This window comes from Ceratotherium simum, chromosome X, assembly GCF_057802395.1.
Source record: "Ceratotherium simum simum isolate JZ-2026a chromosome X, ASM5780239v1, whole genome shotgun sequence".
NCBI lineage: Eukaryota > Metazoa > Chordata > Mammalia > Perissodactyla > Rhinocerotidae > Ceratotherium > Ceratotherium simum.
This window is the reverse complement of record NC_141940.1, coordinates 84,610,223-84,635,579: the sequence shown is the minus strand read 5'-3', so window position 1 is coordinate 84,635,579 and position 25,357 is coordinate 84,610,223. Positions and strand designations below refer to the sequence as shown.

Below are 25,357 nucleotides of genomic sequence, written 5' to 3'. Positions count from 1 at the left end.
GTGCGAGGCTGTCGAGTGAGGCAGAGGGACATGGGGGAAGAGCAGTCAGAGAAGAGGCGGGTTTGGGTTTGGATTGAGACGTCCTTCGTCCGTGTGCTCATGTCCCTGTCTCCACAGACATCTGTTCTTGAGGCACAGCATCACACACTTAATTAGCAGCCTGAATTCATTCAACAGTCCACCTATTGGACAGGTTGTTGTGGGGTCTACCGTGTGCACTACCAGCCACTTAGTACTTGGGAAGCATTCAGTGAACTGACTGGTGCTCCAAGGATCTTGACCCAAGTTCCACTGTGAGGCCAGAACTGTGGCTGATGGGACAACAGAGTGACCCACACATATTTAATGAACATTGCAGCCTCTTTCATTAGGAGTTTCCAGAATTTGGGATGGTATGAAAGATGCAGTCCTCCTCGCCCCAAAGGGAAGAGAATCTGACTACAGAGATGTCCTATTGACTTTGTTCTCCTGTGTCATTGAAATAACACACCAAAATAACTGATACAATAATAGCTACCCTTTATTGACCCTTGGTCAAGCTCCTTCATCAAAAAACATGTTCTAATCACCGACTGGACACTACATCTCAGCCTACTGGACACAGTTTGCGGATACAGGGATGTAACCTGCAAGCAGATGACCGCCACATGTTGTGGTGTGAGAAAAGCAATGGCAGGATTTAAATCATGCTACCCTAGGAACACAGAGGAGGGCATCTTACCCCTCCCTGAGGGTGTTTGTGTGAGTTTGGTCAGGACAGACTTCTCAGGGAGGGGAGGTTTCTGAGGTAGGCACTTTGATTATCCACATTTTACAGACAAGCAAGCTGAAGAACAGAGAGATCAACACAGCTAGAGCTAGATTTCAATTCTCAGTCCGTTGGGCTCCAAACCACCATTGGAGTTTGTTCATCTGCAGAGCGGTGATGCAGCCACTAAAAACACTTCCTCTTGCTTGCCTCTTGGTTCTTAATATCTGGTAAATATAGTGAGACTGGTGGGGGCATAATTTGGGGGTAGGGATTCGTTGTAAAAGTCTCGCGGATGTGGCAAAGTGCCTCCCCACGGGGAAACCCTGGAAGTTCAAGTCCTGTTTGGCTGTCAACTCTGAGGCAAGCCTTTCACGCCAAGGGACTCCAGGTCTGTTGGCTTCAGGGCAACTCCTTTGAGGGCAGACGCAGAGAGTCTTAGAACCTTTCAGGGTTGCTTTGCTCTGCTGGGTTCCTGCATTTCACAGCTGGATGTGGTGTTGGGACAGTGATGACTCTCCAATCATGGAACAATATCTGCATCTCAGCACCTGAAACGTAAGCCAAGTGCGTCGTCATGAATGCAAAGAAGACTGGCTTTGGAGTTGGGCAGAACGTGTGTGTGTGTGTCTCTGTGATTCCCAGATCCACCCTTTACTGCATCAGCGACCTAACCTCTTTCAGCTTGTGTCCTTGTCTGTAGAAGGCGGGGTCTGATACTTACCTCTCTGGGTCTTTGGGAAATAAAACTGTATATGCCCAGCATACATTAGCTCCTCAGTGGGTAGGCTCCAGGAAGAGCTATTCACACTGTGCCCTGTGTTAGGGACACATTGGTGTGAGGGAAGCACGCCAGGGCCCCTGGGGGTCTGGTCTACCCTCTGGCTGGGGTTGGGGGTTGGGGTGGTGGTGGTCAGACTGGTGCCGTTGCCATCTTTACTCTTTCATTGTACACACGTGTCCAAGGCACACACTTCATTTCATACTTAAGTGTGCTCTGCTCAGAGGAGTTGCAGTGAATGAAGTTAATCCTCACAGTTGAGTCTGTAGCAGGCAGAATCAGCAGGGGATTGGCGCTCTCCACTGGACTTGATAGGAACTGACATAGTTTCCTCCAGGGGCTGATGGCATCTAGAGGGGGACCTCTAAGGAGTGGCACAAGGGCATTGTCAGATTCCCCTGGAGGGTCCCCCATAGTGAGCAGGCAGCTGATCCTTGCCTCCCTGATGACCACAGGGACTAGTAAACCAAACCCCTTGCAAAGGGAGGACCAGTTTGTAGACATTCTCTTGTCCTAATGTTACCAGATACATACCCAGGTTCTTTACCCGCCACACAAGAGAGGCCAAATAAAACTAGAACGCCAGGCTTATGGCAAGGAAAGAGTTTTTATTTCGGGTGACGTCAGCCGGGAGACGAGAGCTCTCAAATTTGTCCCGTCTCCCTGAAGATGGGAGGCAAGGGGTTTTAAAGGTTGAGAGGGAGAGCATGTGTTGGGGTTTTAGGTAAGGGAGGGGGGATCATGTGGACGTGCTGGCTGGCACCTTCCCAGCTGGCACCAGCTTGCATGTGGCCTTGAAGACTGAATTTCTTTCCCTTGACTGTCTGGACTTTTCTGGTTAGTTTTCATCTTCAGCCTGTGTTTTGGCCTTGTGAGGCTGAATCTTGATGTCTGGACCTTGATTTCCTGGGAAAGACAGACAGCTCACTCATATACTAAGGAGGGACAGAAAGACCTGGTTAGTTTTAAACAACAATTGATTATGCTGAATATGCACAGCTGCAGTTAGCAAAGCTTATCTCCAAGTTTTTGCTCTCTTCTAGCCCAGGGAAGATTTTTTAACCTCTTCGTGCTCGGTTTCACTAACAGAAAACTCAGACTGTAACTTATGGCGAAAAATTCTCACATCAAATCCAAGTCTGCAGGTAGGGCAGCTCAAGGTCTGTTTAATTTACCGTTAATGGGGGTCAATGACACCATCAAGTGGCAGATTCTTTCCATGTTTTGGCTTATCCCTCCTCACTGTGAGGTAGGTCCCCGGCCTGGATCCCTTCACGGTCCGAACACTGTGGCCACAATTTCAAACTCCATATTCAAACACAACAATGGGCCCATATGAAATAAGGGGAGATCTTTGCCGCGCGTATGCTATTCTTAGCAAGGAAGCCTTTCCCGGAAAAACTCTGCCGTCAGATTGCATAAAAATAGAAAATCGGTTAACTGTGCCTTTACATCCAGGTACTCCCTAAGGTAAAATGGAAATTGCTCTACTTAACCTGACAGCTGAACGTAAGTATGAATCAGGCATATGAGGAGGGAGGAAGTGCATGCTAGATAGAGGGAACAGCACATGTGAGGTTGTGGAACTCTGGGAGAGAACGAGAGAGAGAGGGAGGGAGGGAGAGAGGGAGAGAACGAACCAGTACAAGCACGAGCGCACTGGTCACCTGATGAACAGAAAGAGGTTTCGGTTGGCTGGAATATCGAGTGGGGCGTGGAGCAGAGGTAGGGGTCTGCTGAAGATGAGGCATTTGGGGGCAGGAGGCTGGATGTTATCCTAAGAGCAGCAGGCAGCCCCTGCAGAGTTTTGAGCAGGGGTGACGTGACCAGGTTAGGATTTAAGAAAGGTCCCTCAGGCAGTGGGATAGAGAATGCGAGGAAAGGGCCAAGATTGGTGGTGGTTGTCAAGGAGAGAGATGAGGGTGACCTGGACTAGGGAACTGTGGTGATGGAGAGAAGTGTCAACATCTTCTTTTAGAAAGACTTAGGAGGTCTAACTGGCCAGGCTTGGTGATTGAGGGGGTGGTGAGAGAGAGGCAGCAATCAAGGATGGCTTTGAGGACCTCTGGCCTAAGCAGCTGGGTAGAAGGCTGCCTTTCACTGAGTTAGGCAACGCCAGAGGGGGTGCAGATGTGTGGGGAGTGGGGGTTGGATGGATTCACTTTGGACATGTTGAGTGTTCCTTGCCTGTGGGCCTCAAACAGTTGTTACCTGAGTGACTTGGGGGAGCTGACCTAACCTCTCTGTGCCTGGGATGCCTCATCTGTGATAGGACAATGCTACTAATAATTAGGAAAAATGACTAATTTCTGTTTCATTCATTTAGTCTAGGAGAATGTTCTCCTTGTATACAGCAGAGTGCTGTTTTACTGTTAGGTACTCCCTAAGTAAAATGGGAATCGCTCTACTTGAAACAGCGCATAAAACATTGACCAGCTTCAACTAGTTTTGCTTCCTTAAAACAGGTAATTCATTAATCAGACCTTGCCAGGTGGGAGCCCGTAGGCCCAGGATGACCCCGGCCTTCAATAAGGAAAATCTGGTTTCCAGCAGCCCGGGTAGCTTGATGGACTGATTCGAGACTAGCCAATCAGCTTCTATGGACCCAGCTGCAGCTTAGTAGCTCCTAACTCCTCAACTTTTGCCCCGAACCCTGGATCGGGGAGACAGATTTGAGAGCCTTGCCTCCTGTCTCCTTGCCAGTCGGCCTCGCAATAAAACCTTTTCTTTTCTCAAAAGCCAGTGCCATGGTATTGGCTTCTGTGTGCATCGGGCAGTGGACCTTGCCCGGGTAACATACTTATCCATCTCTCTTCTTGGTTTTCCATATGTGCTCTGTGTATTTTCACCAGGCAGCATGTATTGCCAACGTTAAAAGAAAAAAAGACATAAGTTCAAAGTAACCAGTGTTTATCATCATGTGTGCAGTATGATAGCCCATCAGGCTGTCTCTCAGATAAACTGCCCACCCCTGCGGACCCTCCAGTCTTCCTCCCGTAGCCCTTCACTCCCTCCAGGGGGTGGGGGTGGGGCCTTTGAGACTGAGTTTTTCTAACACTCCCCTTCTCTGTGACATCATCTCCAGCGTCCCAGAGGTTGTCTAGCACTTGTTGAGCGCAGTCTGCCTGTGGGCCTGTCAGTCGGCTCAGGAGGTCTGTAGTTTGGGAGAGAGGATTGAGCCGGATACGTGGGTCTGGAAACCATCAGTGTATGGCTGAATAGCAGGGAGGTGATAAAGCCGCGGATATCTAGATTTGAGTCAAGGCTCCACCACTTAGTCCTTGTGTGACTTTGGGCAGGTTACTTAACCTCTCTGTGGTCAGTTTCCTCATTTGTAAGATGAGGTCGATGAGCATATTCTGGGATAATGACTCAGTTTTGCTTCCTTCACTTAGATCATGATAATATTACCTTTTGAAAACTATAGTGTGCTGTTGGAGTGTCGATTACTTCCAGGGTAAACAGGGAATCTCCCTACTTACCCATGTATGTGCTTGGACAAGCATGAAAGATGCCTTGCTCATTTTTACTGTGTTGACAGTGTTGAACTTCACCCCAGCCCTGAAAACAAACCACGGTAAAGAAATCTCTGCAGGCTTTTGTGTTCCGGAAATGGCTTACCCCAAAGGACCACCCCCTTCCTCTTCTGACTTAGAGAAGGCTTGCTGTCCACTCTTTGTCATACTTCCCATAAAACCCGCGGGTGACTCCTGGTATACTTGCGACAAGGCCAAACACAGACCTTTCTCCTTTGCTGAAGGGCAGGAGAACAGACGCTCTAACGCCCTGTTTTGTCTCTTGAATGATAACTGAGATTAGAAGTCAGTCCTGCTGAAACTAGCTAGACAGCAGAGATAAACATCTCCCGTTCAGCTGAGGGAGACTTCCCCTGAATGCAGAAACAATCCCACCTATGAATCTCCCCACTGTAAGTGGCCTACTCCTCATGAAGTAAAAGGCAAAACCACCCTGCTGTGACAGTCTGATCTTCAGATCTGGGGTGCGCTCCCGATTGCAACAGCCTGAATAAAGTCCCTCTCTTTACTAGTTTGGCTTCTGTCATTCCCAGTGTGATGTATCGCTTATGCAAAAACGATGGGTGAGAAGACAAATCAGTAACAGGTGCTTCTCCTCCCGTGTGCCCTCTATAACAGAAGTACCCAGGCGGTCACGGAAGAAGCCCCTCCTTCCATTCCCCCAGCCCAGCACCCACGTGCGTCGTCGGTGAAGTCACCTCCACCGTCTGGAAACTCCTCCTGCGTCCTCAAGAAGCATTCCTCCCGACCCGTCCCGTCTCGAGCTCCTGGGACCACCGCTCCGCTGCGCGGCCGGGACGGGCGGACTCAACGCCTATCTCCTCCGAGCAGGCGAGCAGGCTTTACGTCGTGGGTTCCCCCGACCCACCCGGCCGCCCACGGAGAGGAACCCACTCCCCTTCAGGCCACTTCCGGCTCCCTCCCCGCCCACTGCAGCCCGCGGGAGGCCAGAGAGGAAAGACCCGGCTTCTCTACAGTGTCCCATCCCTGTGACGTCAGGCTCAGCCCCCAGACCCTGCTTCCCCGGGTAGGGGTGGGCAGCCTCTCTAGGACGTGGGCAGGACTTCTCCTCGCGGTGGTCTTAACCCTTCTATTCCGGGGGCCGCGCTTCTTCGCCTGGACTGAGGATGGGAGGCAGCGCACTGGCTTCTGGACGGCGGGAATCTGATCCGCCAAAGAACGTGCGTGAGCCTTAGAGAGAGCAGGTTTTCGACAACTCCGTATCAAAAGAGCAGGGTCTCTTACCTGGAACGCCTTGGTATTCAAGAAAACGTTTTCTGAATGGTTGTTTTAGGGAAGCACGGGTTCTACTGTTTTTACTTGGATATTGACTACATTTAAAATTGTACTTGACACTGCATGAAATAGGTAAGTTAAAACTTAAGATCGCAGTGATCCCTTTTCTTTCCCCAGCATTTGGATGCAACGCAAACTCAAGACAAATGTTCAGTTTAGGCAAGGCCATTGTGCCTGGCAGGGAAAATTTATAAAGTGAAGAAGCCTGATGTGCTAAAAGGAAATCTATACTGTGGTCATTTAAATCAGCGGATCATTTAAGTATTTAAGGGGTAAGGAGAGCCAAGAGTATGTATAAGGGGGGGGGGTGAATGCGAGTTAAAACAGGTGACAATATTTAACAGGGAGAGATTGGTGTAATGAATAGTGCAGAGACTTTAACAAACCTAAGTGAAAAATGGTCACTACCGCGACCTAGCTGTGTGACCTGGAGTGAGTTGCTTATGCTCTCTGATCCTCAGTGACCTCATCTGCAAATGGAGACAATAATATTATGTATTATACCACCCCCAGGAGAAGCCATTCCTGACCATCGGGGTTATGCGGCTCTCCTCTGTGTTCCGAGCATCCCCTGGCTCACGCCTGCCTCGGCTCTCATCACGCTTGTTTTGTCATTGTCTTCAGCCTGGCCCCCTGTCCACCAGACTGAGCTCTTCTTTGAGGACTATTATCCCGCATGACATCCCGTGTGCACAAAGTCTACCAAAGCCCGGGTCCTGGAGCCTGGTGCCTAGCAGGTGCTCAGAACACGTTTAACGTGTGAGTGATGGTGAGACGAGCTACGCACACACAGCAGTGTAGCTATTGGTATGCCGTCAACTTGGTTATTGGAAACAATATATCCTAATGAGTGGGTAGAGCAAATCTCTCGGATCAATTTTCAATCCAGCGGGTGTTTGTGTCTTGTATCCCCCACTGTCCAGAACCTTATTGTAACACCCACTTTTCTCCTTCCTAGTGTATAGCTACCATTATACCAGCTGTTTCTCAACTGGAAATAATATATTGTAAATGAGCAAACATAGAAAATGCTCTGCTCAAATTTCTGTTCATTCAAGGGGGTGAGGGGCATCATGTTTTCTATCCCCACTCTGTCCCGAATGTCTAGTGTCCGAGTATTCCTCACATTTTTCCCCTTTATACTGTATGTTGGACAGTCTTGTACTTGCTCAGAATTAGGTCTGTGCTAGGTTGGGGCTGCATTGGGTAATTCACTGAAGGGACTGATGAACAGGTGGGCCCTCGGTAAATATTGGTTGGAAGAATCCAACCTGGACGGTCAGGTTATCTTATTTCGTGGTTGAGAGGTATAGATGTCACTCCGGCTTCCATCAGCAGAATGGACGATGTGAACTCGCTGCTCAGTCCCGTTGGGCGGGTCCACGTGCCCTCTGTCACTCGCAGCAGGAGACTGTTCTCCTTGTGTTCCTCTTGCTTCTGTGGCTGCTGCTCCTCTTTACCCTTCCCCTGTGCCCTCCTTTGTACTCCCACTGCTTTCTGTTGATATGTCCTCTGGCCCACCACACTGTAAGATCCCTAATGAAAGGACCATGTTTCATTGGTCTCTTCATTTCCTCTTTCACACTCAGAAGTGGGCATCAGTGGGCGTTACTGATTTAAATGTTCTTTTGTAATGACACCACTCTGAAAAGCATCTCCTCCATTCTGGAGTCAGTAGGATGGAGGTTTTCTGCGTAGGCATCAAAAATATGGGACACCTGCGCACCAGGTGCTGAAGAATCTCTTTTATTAATCTGTGTGGTTTGCATGGCTAGGACTCAGACTCATTTTTCCTTGGTGTTGCACAGGGCTAGGGGGATGGTTTTCAGCACTCGGTGACCTTGGACAGATCTCAGTCTAGTACCCTTAGGATTTTGCCATTCCTGGAGAAAGAAAAAAAAAAAAAAGTCAAACTATTATTTGAAATATTATTACATGAAATCTGATTCTTTGAACAGGAATAAATTTATTTTATAATCGTTTTTCATATCATTATGGAAAGTTGAGGAAAGTATCACATGTCACAGGTTTAATTGTCAAAATAAATACAAGTGTCTTCGTAGCACTCATCACCCCTGACATAGCAGGTACTTACCTGTTTAGTTGTTTACTTTCTTCCCCCCACACCAGAAGGCAAGCTTCATGAGAGCGGGGAGTCTGCAAATTTTGTTCTGGGCAGTATTCCCGGCACTGAGAATGGAGCCTGGCACTAGGAAGTGATATGAGCTATTTGCTGCGTGAGTTACCTGATCCCTGGACCAACTCTGGACCCGTGGCCCCAGCCCCCAGGACATTCTCACCTGAATTCTCTCCCTCAGGATTGCTTTCTAAAGATTTTTATTTATTCAGTTTTTTTCCCCCCAAAGCCCCAGTAGATAGTTGCATGTCATAGGTTCACATCCTTCTGGTTGCTGTACGTGGGACTCGGCCTCACGTTGGACAGAGAAGCGGTGCCTCGGGGCGCCCCCGGGATCCGAACCCGGGCCGCCAGCATCAGAGCGCGCGCACTTAACCGCTAAGCCACGGAGCCGGCCCAGGATTGCTTTCTAAGTCAGGCTTTCGGGGAGGCAGAGAATCCAGAGAGGCAGTGCCACCAACGGTGCGTGCATCTGGAGTCAGGATGCATCTGGAGTCAGGATGCACCTGGGATGGAGTTCTGTCCCTTGCCTGAGGTGTGATCTTGGGGATGTTACTTAACCTCTCCATGCAAGCATTTCCACCTTTGTGACCTGGGAAAATATGGATTCTGTGGGGTTGATATACTAAATGAGATGTTTCTAAAGGGCCCCACATTCCCCTTATTCTACTCTACAGATAACTGTATTTGTGAATGCCCACCGAGGTTGAGGCTCTGTGATGGGTGAGCAAGATAAAGTCCCTGGCCTCTGTCAGCTCCTGTGCCAGTGGGTGAGACAGACAAACAACCACCTCTGACAGCTGAGTGAGGTTGTGGCTGGGATAGGAGAAGTACAGGGTGTTGTGGGAACTCAGAGGAAGTCCCCTGTCCAGGGCATGAGGAAACGGGCAGAGAAGGCTTCTTGGAGGACGTGCTGTCTAAGCTGAGTCCTGAGGGGTGAATAAGAGGTGACAGTCTCCCTAACAGCCATTCCATTCCCAAACCCTTCACCTAGGACCACCACAGCCGTCGCCTCCCACGCGTTCCTGACTGACTGAGGAGTGGGGATGTGACCCGGTGCTGGCCAATGAGAAAAGAAGGGAATGTTTGCCAGGGGGCTTCTGGGATACTTCCTTGTTCAGAGGAAAGATACGGGATTAGAAAGTCCTTTTCTGTTCTTGGATATCACCATATCTAGATGTCAATCCTGGAACAACCAGGGTCCTGTTGCAGAAAAGGACAGATCAGAGAGCTGGAAAGAACCTGGGTCCTTGACGGCATCACTGGATCCCAGAGTGTCCCCTGCCTGAGCCGACCCTTCCTCCTGGTTTCATTTTGTGTGATTGTGAATTGCCTTTCTGATTAGGCCTGTTGGAGGAGGGGTTTTCTCTTTACTCACAGCCCAAAGCAGACTTCCCGATACAGTGAGCATCGTGGGTTTTTTGGTTCGTTCGTTTGTTTGTTTTTGAGGGAGTTTTGATACCGTGTGGTGGGAAAGGGCACAGGCTCTGATACTAGACAGGCTTCCTTCCAACCCGGTTCTGCCACTTGCAGTCGTGTCGTCTTGAGAGATTTACTTGGCCCTCTGTGCCTTACTATCCTCACCTGTGAAATGGGTTTAGTATTCTTAATCATAACAATACCAACTGAGAGGGTTGTATTTGTGAGTATGTAATGAGGTAATGGCCATGAGGCTCGTAGAAATGTGCCTGGCACATTCCCTATGGTTACAACTACTGATGCTGCCATCAGGTAGGTTGCAGGCCAGGCTTTACGCTGCATGAGCTACAATGAAGAACATAAAGATCACCTTAGACGTCTCTGTCCAGCCCTAGAGGTTCGTTCTTTCTCTGCCACAGTCTTCTAGCTTTTCTCTCACGCATGGACGACCCCCTCAGCACAAGTCTGGCTTGTGGGCCTCCCACCAGGGAACCACAAATACACATCATCTTATATTGTGTGCATCCATTCAGTTCACTCCAGTTCTGTCCTCAGATAGGTAGGGGCTGCTTCTGGTGCAGGGGACGCCCCAGGGCAGGTAACAAAGCCTGTGATGTTTTGTTGCTCCTGCATGGCATTGGAAGCTCTCTGTGTCCTGGTCCCTGCTTTTCTCTCCAAGCTCTTCTCCCTCCACCCCAGAATTCAGTTTACACTCACACTGGATTCCAGCGCACACTCTGCCTCTTCAGCCACTCTCTCTCCTTCAGCCTCAAATTCCTCATTGTAAAATGGCACTCTACCTACTCGAGAGGTTTGTTGGGAGACCTACAGGAGCTATTGGACCTAAGACACCCAGCTCACGTTACCTGGCACGTGGAAGGCACTAAATAAATGGCAACATTCTCTATCACGCTGCTTTAGTCCACAGCACCTGGCCCGCAAGTGGTAGGCTTTCCTTCTCTTTTGTTAGGCTGAATAATATCCCATTGTATACATATACCACATTTTCTTTCTCCACTCCTCTGTCCATGGACAATTGGGCTGTTTCCATTATCTTGGCTATTGTGAATAATGCGGCAGTAAAAATGGGAGTGCAGATATCGCTTTGAGATCCCTGATTTCAGTTCTTTTGAATATATACTTAGAAGTGGGATTGCTGGATTATATGGTGGTTCTCATTTTAATTTTTTGAAGAACTTCCATACTGTTTTCCATAGTGGCTGCACCATTTCATATTCCCAACAGTGTACAAGGCTTCCAATTTCTCCGCGTCCTCACCAACACTTGTTATCTTTTGTTTTTTTGATAATAGCCATCCTAACATGTGCGATGAGGTATCTCATTGTGGTTTTGATTTGCATTTCCCTCATGATTAGTGATGCCGAGCACCTTTTCATATACCTATTGGCCATTTGTATGTCTTCCTTGGAGAAATGTCTATTCAAATCCTTTGCCAATTTTTAACTGGCTCATTGGTTTTCTTGTTATTGACTTATAGAAGTTCACTATAAATTTTGAATGTTAACTCATCAGATATATGCTTTGCAAATATTTTCGCCCATTCTGTAGGTTGCCTTTTCACTCTGTTGAATGTTTCCTTGCTGTGCAGAAGCTTTTTAGTTTGATATAGTCCCACTTGTCTATTGTTGCTTTTGTTGCCTGGGCTTTGGGTGTCATTTCCATGAAATCATTGCCAAGACCAATGTCATGCAGCTTTTCCTCTATGTTTTCTTCTCGGAGTTTTACAGTTTCAGGTCTTATGTTTATTTAATCTTTAATCCATTTTGAGTTGACTTGTGTGTGTGGTGCAAGATGGGCATCCAATTTCATCCTTTTGCATGTGGATATCCAGTTTCCCCAGCACCGTTTGTTGAAGAGACTGTCCTTTTCCCATTATGTATTCTTGGGGCCCTTGTCAAAGGTCAGTTGGCTGTATATGCGTGGGTTTGTTTCTGGGTTCTATTCTGTGTCATTGGTCTATATGTTTGTCTTTATGCCAGTACCATACTGTTTTACTTACTGTAGCTTTGTAGTAAATTTTGAAATGAGGAAGTTTGATGCCTCCAGCTTGGTTCTTCTTTCTCAGAGTTGCCTTGGCCATTCTGGGTCTTTCGTTATTCCGTATGAATTTTAGGATTGTTTTTCTATTTCTGTAAAAAATACCAGTGGGACTTTGGTGGGAATAGCATTGAATCTGTCTATCATTTTTCTTCTTAATCTGTTATATTAATCTGTGGATTACATTGATTGATTAATCAATTGTCTTCTTAATCTGGGGGTTGCATTGGTTGATTTTCAATAATTGAACCACCCTTGCATTCCTGAGTTAACCCACTCTATCAAGGTATATTATTCTTTTCATATATTGCTGGATGCGAGGCTAGTACTTTGTTGAGGAGTTTTGTGCTTATGATAAGAAAGAATATTGGTCTGGAGTTTTCTTTTTGTGATACCAGTGAAATGCTAGCCTCATAAAATCAGTTGCAAGTGTTCCCTCCACCTCTGTTTTCTGGAGGAGATTGTGTAGAATTTGTGGGTTTTCTTTTTTCTTTTTTCTCTCAATATTTGGTAGAATTCACCAGTGATACCACCTGGGGTTTTTTTCCAAAGGCTTTTAACTACCAATTCAAATTCTGTAAAAAAGATATTGGACTTTGTACACTAGTTCACCTTGGGCCCATCTTGGTACTTTATGGTTTTTGAGTAATGGATCCATTTCTCCTAGGTAGTTGCATTTATATATGTAGAGTTGAATATGGTATTACTGTATTTTTGTCCTTTTCATATTTGCTGGGTCTGCAGTGAAATCTCCTCTTTCATACCCGCTATTGGTAATTTTCTTCTTCTCCCTCTTTTTCTTCTTTGTCAGTCCTGCTAGAGGTTTATCAATATTATTGATCATTTCAAAGAACCAGCTTTTGGTTTAATTGAGTTTCTCTGTATTTTTTTTTCTGTTAGAAATCTCGTTGGTTTCTGTTCTTATTTTTGAGTAAAATAAATTCTTATTCATACTTACTGGGAATTTTGAGACGTTTTCCATAGGCTCGAGCAGCCTTTTTAACTAGATGACAAGTCAGCGAGGATGAAGGAAAATTTAAAAGAGCGTGTCACCGTGGTGCAAATGCTTACAATTTAGTAAATGTCTACTTTTTGAAAGTATAGGAGTGCTTATGAGAAGAGGACATGTTAGTCACACGTTGATTGTTCTTTAAATCATGCTTGAGAATAGTTTGTATAAAGTCATCGGGGAATTAACATGGTTGACTGCGGTGCATCATTTTGTGTTAGGTGTCGTATGGATGCAACAATTGATCTCATTTCTAAAAGCCTTGCAATAATAATATATATTACATAATATATAGTAAACCCCTATAATCATATGTCATAAGTATTCTGAGCTCTTGAGATGTAATTATATCTTATTTAACCTGCAGGACAATCCTAGGAAGTAGGTCTCATTATTACCCCCATTTTACGGATAGGAAATGGAAGGACAGAAAGGTTAGGTAAGATGAATAATAATGGATTTTCTTTCTTCTCTTGTCACTATTTGTTGCAGTCTGGGTTCTTCTGGCTCCACACGTTCCCTGCTACCTTCTAGTTCTTTGAGAACCTTCATCTTCACCTTCCTGTCCAGACCCAAGGGCCGGCTGGAGCTTCGAGCACGGACTAGACCTACTCCATGGATCCACTCCAGAAACGTAACCCAGCGCTGATTTCTGAATCTTTCCTGACGACCTCTGAAGAGACTTCCCGGGAAGTCACAGCAGCCTCTCATCCTTCCTTCTCAGGACTGCTAATGATGGGCATCAGTGACCCGAACCCCCATTCTGGCACCAGCTACTCGGCCCCTCTACCAGAGGGGCTGTTCCAGGAGCAGTACAGAGATGAGAAAACCCTGCAAGAGAGTCAGTGGGAAAGGTCAGCATCCCCTCAGAGGAAGAAAACATTCCTGGGGCACATGAGACAGAGACACCTCGATCGCATGGCACCTTATTGGGTTGAAAGGGAAGCCAGAATCTCTTCCTCAGGGGATAGGGTTCAGAATAGATTCCGATGTGAATGTCGATACTGCCAGAGCCGTAGGCCGAATGTTTCTGGGATGCCTGTGGAGAGGAATGGGGCCCCACATCCTTCCTCCTGGGAAACGCTAGTACAGGGCCTCAGTGGCTTGACCCTCAGCCTAGGTACCAACCGGCCCGGCCTTCTGCCAGAAGGGGTGCTCCAGCAGCAGGAGAGGGAGGAGGAGCTCCAACTGGAGATGCGGCAGGAAAGTAAAAGAATGTTTCAGAGGCTCCTGAAACAGTGGTTAAAAGAAAACTGAGACTCTCATCCTCACATGACAGAGATCTGAACGGATTCAGACACGGATGTTGGTGTTGCCAGATCCTGGGCGTGGATTCCTTTTGGGGACCAAAGAGTAAGCTGTAGTCGGAGGAGTAACAAGACCAGAGTTGTGACTGGAAATCCCATCAGCATGAGCCTTGATCCGATCCCAGAAAGGTCCTAAACTTTCCTGCCTGGAATTTCTGGATCACTCTGGGGCATTCTGTGGCAAGGCAGACTGCATACCAGTGGTCCTTAACTCCTGTAATATGGCTCCCATGATGCATGTTGTCACTTGCACACCCTGGATCTCTGTCTTTCCTCCCTACTTTGTGTCAATAAGATATAGAGTGTCTCTGTAGTGAGAATGCCTTGTTGCTGTCCGTGTGCTTGTGTGCCATTTTACTGACTGCCTCCAAAAAACAGCACTAGGTGTGGTGGAATGCACAGGTGCTAAACTTAGATCCAGTTTCAAAGATCTGAGGCTAAACAAAGTGTGGAAAAGGGGTGTGGAACTAGAACTTGGGGGTTCACCATTGTATCATATGGTTTGTATAAGCTATTACGAGTATGACGAGCTTAAATGTAGCTGTTTCCCTGCTCCTTAACAATGAGTAGTCTTTCCCCTTGAAGGAGTTTCTGACGGAAATTCTGAAGGAATTTCTCATCGTCGATACCAAATAAACATACGCATAAAAGGAAACTAACTTTAGAATTCAGGTTTGTTCATCCATATTGTTTTGTTCTTTGTTAGATCTGAGATCACTACATTTAAATCCCAGAGCAGTAGATCCTAGTGTATCAAGAGGAGCTCTAAACTGTGCGCATTTGGAACAGGGGAGGAGGGAGGGCACCAGAGAACACCTGGTGTTCAAGTCACTCTTTGTGGCCCTGCAGCGAAACCAGCCTTCAGATCACCCAGACAGAGCAAATGGAAGAGAGTCCTCCTGCCCACGGAGAGTTGGAAGCAGAGTCTGCTGCTCACAGTAGGAGGTCCTGCGGGGTGGTGCTGGTGCCCCTGGCATGCAGACTCCCAGGCCCATTCTTCGTTGCCTGGTATCCCTGGGTTGGTGAAGACAAACAGTAGTTTCATGCCTGCTGCATGAGAACCAGAGCGTCACTGAGTTATTTGAGAGTCGTATTGGGATTTAGACATGTGCCTTTTCATTTCAAGAGGCACGAGTGATTAAATCTACCTTTTCCCCTCACAGAATCCAATGATGTGTACCCAGGAAGTGACCATGCAATTCTTCTGAACTGAAAGTAAACTCTGCTCTCCGTTAGTCTGTGTCTTCATGTAGTCCCCGGAGCTGTATTGTTGCAAAAATCTGTGAGTCTTCTGCAGACAGAAGTGGCTTGAGAACAGGTACCTTTATTAGATTCTGAACTTGTGATCTCATCAGAGAGCTTGGGAGCTCAACCGACCCTGCCAGGCTTGTCTCCCAGCTCGAGGGGAGAAGGTAAGTAAAGCAGGGCTTTTCTTTCTTGAAACTCAAAGCCCTGAATTCAGACTGGTCATTTGCGGTGTGTTTAGAAGGGGTAACATGGCATTTCATGTTTATTGGTTGTTTACTAGGTGTCAGACAATATTCTACATATTTCCATAGGTCAGCTTATTTAATCCTCTCCCACAGACCCATCATTTAGCAAGATTCAATCCCAATTTATGAAGTGGGAAAGCAGAGTACAGAGCAGTTAGGGGACTTGCTCAGGGTCACACAGGCAATAAGAGGGGGGTGGCACGCAAACCTAGGCCGACTGGATTCAGAGCCCACGCTCTGAACCATTCACCGCACCGTAACCTCCTTCAAGGCTGGGGGTGGAGTGCGAAGAGCTGGTGACTTCAGTGGACGATTCACTGCTGGCAGCACCAAGTCTTGGTAAGATACATCATTGGGTCCTCCCCACGGTGCACTGGGGCAGGGATAATATCCCCACCTGGCAGAGTTCACAGAGGTTGTAAAGTGATGGCCTCACTCCAGCAGCCACATCAGGTCAATCCTGCCACCCACAGTCTAGCCACTCATGAAGGTTGGCATTGTCTCTCTCTACCTCCCCGACTCCATGCGAGGCTGGCTGTTGGGGCGGGGAAGTGAGGAGGAATTGCAGAGCCCATCCCTGCCCTCGGGAGTTGAGCCTTTAATCAGAGGGAGATCTGACACCCATAGATATGGTAGACAGCCCGTCATTGATCCCCTGTGCGGCTCGGTTGCCAGGAGATGAGAGGAGTGAGAAGGATCACGGTGGGATGAAGTGGACACTGGGGGCTTGCTGAGGGAGGTCCTAACTGCAGAGTTGCCCAGTGGACTCCAGGAGGGCGCATGGATATGGGTGGGCGGGTGTAACTGAGGGAGTCAGCGGCACCACCCCTTACCCATCTCCAAGTCTTTGTCCCCACTCTCGTGTATGGGGTGTAGGAGGAGATCTGGGTGTCACACCTGAGACAGCATACTGTCCCAAGTTACAGACCAGGAGCTGGAATCCAGTGATGTCCAGAAATGTCCAGCAGGTCAAATTCTAGACCAGAGACCGAGCCACAGGCACAAGGAGGCAAGAAAATATTGGGAGAAAGTGGGCTTAAAATGTAATGTCCAGATAGAAAATCAGAATGTACCTATTGCAAGTAAAGAAATGAAGTTGTTAAATTAAAAACCTTCCCACAAAGGAAAGCCCTGGGCCAGCTGGCTTTGTTGGTGAATTCTATCAAACGTCCAAAGAAGAAATAACACCCATCCTTCACAGACTCTTCCAGAATGGAGAGGAGGAGGGAACATGTCCTAACTCATCCTATGAGAACAATATTACCCTGCTACCAAAGCCAGACATGACGTCACAAGAAAACTAGAGACCAATATCCATCATGAATATCGATACATAAATCCTCAACAAAATATTAGCAAACCCAATCCAGCAGCATTTACAAAGGAGTATGCAACACAACCGAGATTTATCCCACGATTGCAATACTGGTTTAACATTCAACTTCAATTAAGGTAATACACCACATTAATATAATAAAGGAGAGAAACCATCCGATCGTCTTGACAGACAAAGAGAAAGCATTTGACAAAATTCAAGACCCATTCATGATTAAAAAAAACGCTCAACCAACTAGAGGTAGAAGGGACAGTCCTCAATCTGATGAAGGACACCTGCGAGAAACACTGCTCCCATCACATCGTATTTATTAGTGAAAGAATGGATGCTTTCTCCTTGAGATCCAGACCAAGGCAAGGATGTCTGCTTCCCCTACTGCAATCTAACATTGAAGGTTCTAGCCAGTGCCGTCATGCAAGACAAAGAAATGAAAACATGGGAGAAATTAGAAATGAATCCTATGTCCACGCAAAGACTTGTACTCAGATGTTCCCAGCAGCACTGTTCGTAATCGCCCAAAAGCGGAAACAATCTACTGAATGGATAAACAAAAGGCGGTATTCCCCTACGGTAGAATACCACTGATCCGTAAAAAAAGGGCGAAGTTCTGATTTCTGCTACAACTGGAATGAGCCTCCAAAGCATTATGCTGTGCGAAAGAACCCAGACACAAAATGCCACTTATTGCATGAGTCGATTTATATGAAATGCAAAGAAAGGGCAAATCTACAGAGACAGAAATTAGATTAGAGGTGCCAGGGCCTGGAGGTGATAATGGGGATTGACTGCTAATGGGCACACGGGATCTTTTTGGGGTGATGGAAATGTTCTAAAACTGGATTGTGGTGATGGTTGCGTACGTCTGTAAATTTACTAAAAGTCGCTGCATTGGACCCTTGAACTGGGTGCATTTTGTGGTATGTAAATTATACTTCAGCAGAGCTGTTTAGAAAATGTAATGCAAATGTCCACGGAAGTCATGCAGGAAAAGGTCCGCCGTTGCTTATATAGCACTAAGGAACCCCCCCCTCTCGTTCCATGTTCTGGGTCCTGCCTACACGACCCATCATCGCCTGCCTCCTCCATGTGTACTAGATGCTCCCGCCAGACAGAGTCACTGTGCACATCAGGGTAGCAGGTGTGCTGGTGAGTGCACACATGTGCGCGTGTTTCTCTGTGTGTTCACGCGCAGGCGCCCTTTGGGTGAACACGATGGTTGACTCGCAATTCCATGGCTGGCGGCAGGCTCCCATAATCCACCCTGGGTCTGAAATTACACTTGGGTGTTTTTCTATTCTTCATGAATCCCCTGGACCTGGCTCAGTTTCCCTGGTAACCAACCTCAGCCCTTAGCTTCAACCTCTGGTCACAGCAAGACATGTAGAGTGGTGAGGGGGCTTGTCCCCCCATAGGGCCCCCTGCCCGAGCTCAGCGACCCAGTGGGGATGCGCAGCAGAGCAGTAACCAAGACAACGGAACTCTAGCCGCCTTTCCACCCCAAGGCCGTTCTCCCTTCCCTCCACCTGCCTGGGGGTCAGGTAAGGAAGGGGACATTGGGGCATAAACACACTCCCGAGTCCTTGAAATTGTTCTAAACATGGCTGTAAAAGTAAATATGTCAAAAATACGTCTCGAAAGAGAAGATACATATTAACTTTTTAAAAAAATTCAGAAATGACAAACATGGCTCTAAAGTCCAAAATTCTATTTAAAACCACGACAGGTGAAGCACGGTGTGTGCTTATGCTTCTCAACCTCGGAGGCGCATCAGATCTCCCCTGGAGTGGTTTTAAAAGAACAGATGGTGGCGCACCATCCCCAGAGAGTCTGAATTAGTAGGTCTGGAATGTGGCCCTGGCATGAGCATTACTGAGCAAAACTTCTCCTACGAAAGCCTAGATTGCAGCTGTGGAAACAAAACCTTCCTTATAGGAGGAAACCTAAAATCGGAGATTTGAGACTTCTCTTTACAAGGAAAGCAGGTTTTCATCATTACCTGCTGTGCTTGGCAGATGTCTTAGGAAAGGAAAAAACATGACAAAGCAAATGCGTGTTTTTAGACTGACGCTGTACTTGCTGTTGTCCATGTTCCTGAAATCAAAATTTTGAGGTTAAAACCCTGCATTTGCTAATGAAACATTTAAGCTTTTATTTCTTGTCAAGCCATTGTGCTTAGTTACTTTAAAATTTGTAAAACATTGTATAGATAACTCCATGAGACACGAGTCACAATAGTTCTTTGAAAATTACAGATGACTAGGTTTGTATCAGTTGATGTAGAAGGATCCGCTGTCAGCTCATCGGCTAAGTTTGTTGAGTTGCATTTTTTAACTTTTTATTATAATTTGTGTCATCAAATTAATTCACGCTCAGATAAAAGACCATATAGGACCAGGATATTTATGATGAAAGATAAAATTGAGCAATCCCTTGTTTCATGCATACCCATGGACACCCGCCTCCCCAAACTTTCTCTCTTAGCGATTTCTTCTGGACATTCATCTCCATATTCCCAAATAATGGGCTTATGCTGCTATGTCTGGATTCATCGAGTTTAGACATTATTTGTTGAGTTCTTACAGAAGATAAGGATTTCCATCTCTCAGGTATATTTACAGGGCCCAGGTTCTCCTCGAAGTTCCTGCGAGGGGCCCACCCAAACCAGCGCACAGGTCTCTGCTCAGGCTGCGTTCAGGGTGTGTCTGCCAAGAACGAGCCCTCACAGGGGACTTGGTGCACATCTTGTGGCAACGTGAAGATCGTGGTTTAGCCTTTTCCAGAGCAGGTCCAGGGGAGTCACAGGGTGGTGGAAAGCACACCTAGCAGCATCCCCAGGAGTTTGGTTTAAGGAATCGGGTGGATGGCAGTGCCCATCCATGAGACATGGGTCAAAGGTTTGGGGGTTACCTGCATATTTGCAGGGCTTGTGGGACATCTGAGTAGAGATGCCCCATAGGTCTCAGCCTATGGGGGCTCTGGAGCCCAGCTGAGATTTCTTAGGCAGACTTGGTGATGGGAAAAGCCATCACCATACGAGGGGATACAGACGAAAACAAGTCAGATGGGGGAAAAGCTCTGGGTGGTGATGTGGTCACCCACGGATCTTGTATAGAATGAGAAGAGCACAGGGCAGAGCTTGGAAACAGGGAAAAACAATACTTAGCAGGGGATCAAAGAAAAAGGACCAACGAGGAGACTTGGAAGTAATGGTCTGAGAGGTAGGAGGAAAGCCAGGATGGGCTGCTGTCACAGACGCTGAGAAAGGAGAGCATTTTGAAAAAAAGGAATGCTGACTGGGGCCAAGACAGCATCGGATACTTTGGTTTGGCAACACGGAGCCCTTTGGAGAATTTAGCAAGGGGATGTTCCATGGATGGGGGCGTACTGAGGAGGAATCGAAAGGTAACCAAATAAGTATGCTATTGGAGCCTCCACTTTCAAGAAGCTTGGGTTGAAAAGAATCAAAGACACAGGGTAATAGAAACAGACGGCCATGTGCTTTTCAGGGTACGTTATTTTCTGTCCCCAACAACGAGAGAGAAAAACATCAGGATGCAGGTTCCAGAAATTCCTAACCGTCATGAGAACTGTTGAATAGATGACAAGAGTCATCAAGAGTTGCGATGAGCCTCGCAGGTGATTCTTCAAGTTGAGGAGGGAGGAATGGGGGTTTCAGAGCAGCAGTGGAGTTGCAGGAAGACTTCCATCCCCTCTTCCTGCCCTCATTCTTACCTCCCTGACCAACGGAGGTGTGGGCTGAGAGATACAACATCTTCCAGGTAAAAGGCCTCAATGGGTGGTGTCAGGGAGAGTCCAAGATTGAGTTAACTCAGAATAGAGTGAAATCAAGGGGGGAGGGATTGGGAAGCTCTGGCAAAGGTGGCATCGGAGGGAACAGAGTCCTGCTGGGGGAGGACAGAGCAGTCCTGTGATGAGGGCAGTGGATGTAAGGGGCTTGTGTTTGGGGTGATGGCAGGGGCTGGAGACAAGGGCATTTGAGTGGCTTCGAGATTCACACTGAGTGTCTGCTGCAAAGATGTTACTTGGTTCAGGACGATAGACGCACAGAAAGCTACGAGAAGCTAGGAGAGGTTTGGCCTCGATGTTTCATATCTGTGGCGAGGAGGCTGTGCTTTGGGGTCTTTCAGATGAGGAACAGAGGGTCTGGTCCATAGAGCGAAAGAACAGAACTCCCTTGTGATTCTGGCCCCTGCAAAGGTGAGATATCAGAGTCTAGTCCTCAGATCACAACGAAGGGGAAGTGCAGGGAGAGGCCTGAGTCTGGAGTCTTCAAAGATCTTACACAAGGGCCACCGGTATCGGGCCACCATCAAATAACTGAGGTGTATGCTTTCCAGTGAAGTAGCAGGGTCCAATCCGAAAGAGATTTCTGCCAGAGCGACCTGTGCACAGCCCAGGTGCTTATCAGAACTCAAGGGCTTTGTGAAGGACATCCCGTTTTTCCAAAGCTCCTTAACCTCTGGCCGGTGGGGAGGGATAGGACCAGATCTGAGAGGGCGCCCCAGTGAGGAAAGGCTACCAGGTGGGGCATGACTGTGACAGGAGGAGAACCAAGCCCTCCCTCCAAATTGACCCCCTTAGCTCCCCAGGGTGAGACACAAGAGCCGCGGTGGCTTCTTTGGGACTAGTTCCTGGTTTCCATTTGAAAGACTCCTGGGCCTCAGAGCACTGCTGTCTCCTTAAGATGAAGGCGGGTAGAAGGCACGATTTTCTGAGTTACAAGAACCAAATGAGGCAGTGGGTATATAAAGGTTTATAAGTCACATAGCTCCATATAAGTAAGCCTGTGAAAACTGGTATTGCTTCTGCTGTTTAATTGGTGGTGTTGCTATTATTCAATGTGCTCTACTCGATGGAAAACACACTCAGGGGGCAACGACAGCCGAGTTGCCCAGAAGTGGAGACCTGAGACATGCCCCTTACCAGGAGCATTTGATTGCTGCACACTCTCTCGGGGCAAAAGCCACTGCCTGTGCTCGAGGGCACACACGAGGTCTAGGAGAAACGGGGAGGGTCTCCCTTGAAGAATAGATTCCCTGAGGAGCCAGCGGGATGGGCAAGAGACCTTGGGAGATATTTCTGGGTCTGGCAGCAACTACCGAGATTCTCACCCATGCCTCTCAACTCTCAGGAGGAAACTGGCATTATTACCTTCAAAAGAAATAAGAAGGAAGAAAACCTATTTCTTCTAATAAAAAATATTGGCTTTCTGCATGCCCCTCCAGGCTTCCTTTTCTGGTTCTGGAAACATTTTCTGAAGCCCAGCTCCAGGACTCAGGCCTTGAAGTGAAGGCCTGTGTCGTTAAAGGAGAAAGGAGCCTGTCAGCGCTTGTGGAGGGCAAGGGTGGCCTTGAGGAGGCCCTGCTCACCTCAGTGACCTCTCTTATCAGTTCCTCCACTCTGTCTGTCTGTCTGGGCCTCTCTTCTTTCTTTCTGTGATCTGTTTTAGGGTCCATTAAAGGGTTGTTAAAGCTGTCCTGCGTAAAGAGAGGAGGAGGCAAGCACCCCCCCAATTTCCGCTAACATGGACTGATGAGACCGTGGGCAGAGGAGGAGCTGGTGGGGATGGTGTGCTGAGATCACAGATTCACTCGTGTTTCTCAGACCCCACGGGAACTTTGGTTTATTCTCCCTGACTGATCTGATCTTCATCGGGGTTGCCCACTCTCTGAACTGGATAGTAAGGGGGAAAAAAACCCACTGAATTTACTTCTAATGTGGGGAGTGTGATCGGATGCCATCGTGTGAATGGTCCGTATGTACAAATCCTCAGTCTGTTTCAGTGAAAATGCTCAGTCTCAGATTTCCACCCCACCTCCCTACTCCTTTCCAAATGGGGAAGGGTATGTGTGGCTCACAAGTCTATGTGGTGATGTGGGAAGGGGATCTACGACACACCTATGTTGCTCGCAGTGCCCTTGGTGGTCTCTGAGGGAAGGATGACCCTTGTCTCCCAGGTCCAGCTGCTGAAGCTGACCTGCACCACCCACGGGTGGGGCTGGTGAAACTTGCACTTTTGTCTCTCTCCTCTTAGTCAGGACCTGGTGCTCCCCGCCTGACTCAGCCTCAGCTCACTCTGCTGGCATCTGCGGATCCCCCTGAATCTGGGTCTCATCCTCCACCCTGCCCCTGGGCAGGGTCGTCCACCCCACAGCCTCAGCTGCAGGGCCACCTAGCCCCTTGCCTGCTTAGGCTTCCTTCGTGAGCCCCTGGCTCTGGTCTCAGCCACTTTCCACATTCCTCCCTCAGAGAATGAAGCCCCCTGGGGTCTCACTGACACCACAGCAGGAACCAAGATCAGCTCCAGAAAGCTAAATTCCCAAACTCCAGCCATCCCTCTGCCCAAAGACGCTACTGAGTCATTCTGCAGAGTGAACTCCTGTGAGTCCCAAGTGTGAATGGGGTGAAACTCCCTTTTACCTGGAGCTCCTCTTCTCTTCCTGACACACCTTCCTTGTCTGAGCTGTCTCACCTCTGCCTGCCACTACCTCTGTGGCCCTTCTAGCCCCTGTGACTGGAATGGACACACTTTTCTTTGGCTTGTTTTTCATGTTGACCCAAGACTTCCCATACTATATCTAGGTCAAAAGGGGCATGCTGTGGAATGTGTACCCTGTCAAGAATAGGAGACTATGTTGTCACATGACCCCCCCCCCCCAAATATAAAAAGAAATAGAGAGATAAAGAACGGAACAGTCAAATGTGCCAAAGGCGCCTGAGAGGTTACCTAAGGTGAGCACAAAAAAGTGTCTGTGGGATCAGGCAATATGGATATTAATAGTGGCCTTGACAAGACCAGTTTCCGGGGAGGGATAGGGACAAAAGCTCTATTGAAGGGGGCTGAGGAGTGAATCATCTCAGGAGAAGTTGAAGCACTTTTGCTTTGAAGGGCAACAGAAAGTGTGCCAGCAGCTGCAGAAAGACATGTGGGAAGGGGGTGGGTTTTTCTCCCTTTGTTGTGGAGTGCTCCAATGTAGAGGGAGCAGGTGATGGTTCAAGAGAGAGGAGTGACAATTGCAGGAGCAAAGTCCCTGAGAAGGTGGAAGGCATGGGATCCTGAGCAGAGGTGAGGGGCTGGTTGCAGTCAGGAGCAGGTATGCAGAGGGCGGCAGAGAATGCCAGGGCAGAAACAGGTAGATTGGGTTTGGGAAGATCTGAGAAGTCCCACCTGATTGCTTCTGTTTTCTCAATGACTTATTAAGGGAGGTTCGTTGGAATGGAGGAGGGTTCCTAGTGAGTAATGTAGTAGTGTAGGTAGGATGAGAGGGAAAGGGAGAAGCAATCCTCTCCTGGTCATGGATTTAAGATAAAACAAATCAGTAAGGTTTTAAGGATTTTTCGTCATCGTTCAGGTGCTCAGAGACAGGCAAGGAGCAAAAGAGCTGTGTTTGAGGGGGAGCGTTTATAGCCCTGGGCCAGCTGGGTAAGGAGGGGCCTGGTGCACGGTGAGGAAGGCCGTGGGGTCGGTGGACTGGAGGTTTCCAAGAGGCTGAAGGCTGTCGGTGGAGAGGCATTAGAGCGAGGGAGCTGGACGACCAGGGCATGGCGTTGAGGTGATAAGAGAGGGGAGTGTTAGAAACGGACATCGTGGAGGGGCGAGGTCTTTCCTGATGCCCAGGGCATGACCGTGGGCTGGGGGATGCTCGGGTGGGGAGGGGACGAACACCCCCGAGGACGGAGAGGCTCCGGGTTGACCGGGTCAGCCTCGTGGGCCCCGAGGTCGCCGGCAGGGATCAGAGGGGTGAGGGCTGAGAAGAGGACAGGGAGTGTGCCACGGGACGAGCGTGTTCCCAGGCCGGGGGTGGGCGGGAGGAGGATGGCAGGGGATTGGTACAGGTCCCGCACGTGGGGCGGTGGGGGCGGCTGGGGCAGTCGGGCGACAGGCCCTGGACATCACCCGTCCGGTCGCTCAGCCCACAGTTCGCGACTGGGTCCCGGAGGAAACCTCCAGCGGCCACGGGCAGGGAGACTGGCCGCGATCTCACCGGGCGCCCGCGCGCAGCCCCGCCCCCTCCCCCCGGTCGCGTCCTTCCTGTGCACAGGGACTTCCTGCCGCTGTTGCTATGGTTCCGAGGGCGGGACTAAGGAAGGCGCCGGTGCCGGGGCCTGTTCGTCAGGTCCATGCCGGCCGGGTGTCTTCCATTCTCTGGCCCTCGCCGTCATCCCGCGTGGCTTCTTCAGCCCATATCGCCAGGGTTCTGAGCGAAAAACTAGCA

At 48.4% G+C, this 25,357-nt stretch overlaps 1 protein-coding gene across 7 annotated transcripts in view; it reads left to right on the top strand.

Annotated features, from left to right (window-relative positions):
- FAM156A (family with sequence similarity 156 member A) overlaps window positions 1-24,771 on the top strand; it is a 55,807-nt gene extending 31,036 nt beyond the window's left edge. For 4 of the 7 annotated variants that reach the window (XR_015550356.1, XR_015550358.1, XR_015550360.1 and 1 more), the window contains 3 exons: window positions 5,684-6,433; window positions 13,477-15,236; window positions 15,455-24,771. Coding sequence is in view for 1 of the 7 variants with exons in the window: in XM_087426470.1 (XP_087282596.1) it covers window positions 13,600-14,241 (642 nt within the window). In the remaining 6 variants the exon portion in view is untranslated. The other 3 variants (XR_015550357.1, XR_015550361.1, XM_087426470.1) reach the window with 2 other exon arrangements.
- The last annotated feature ends 586 nt before the right edge of the window (window positions 24,772-25,357 follow it).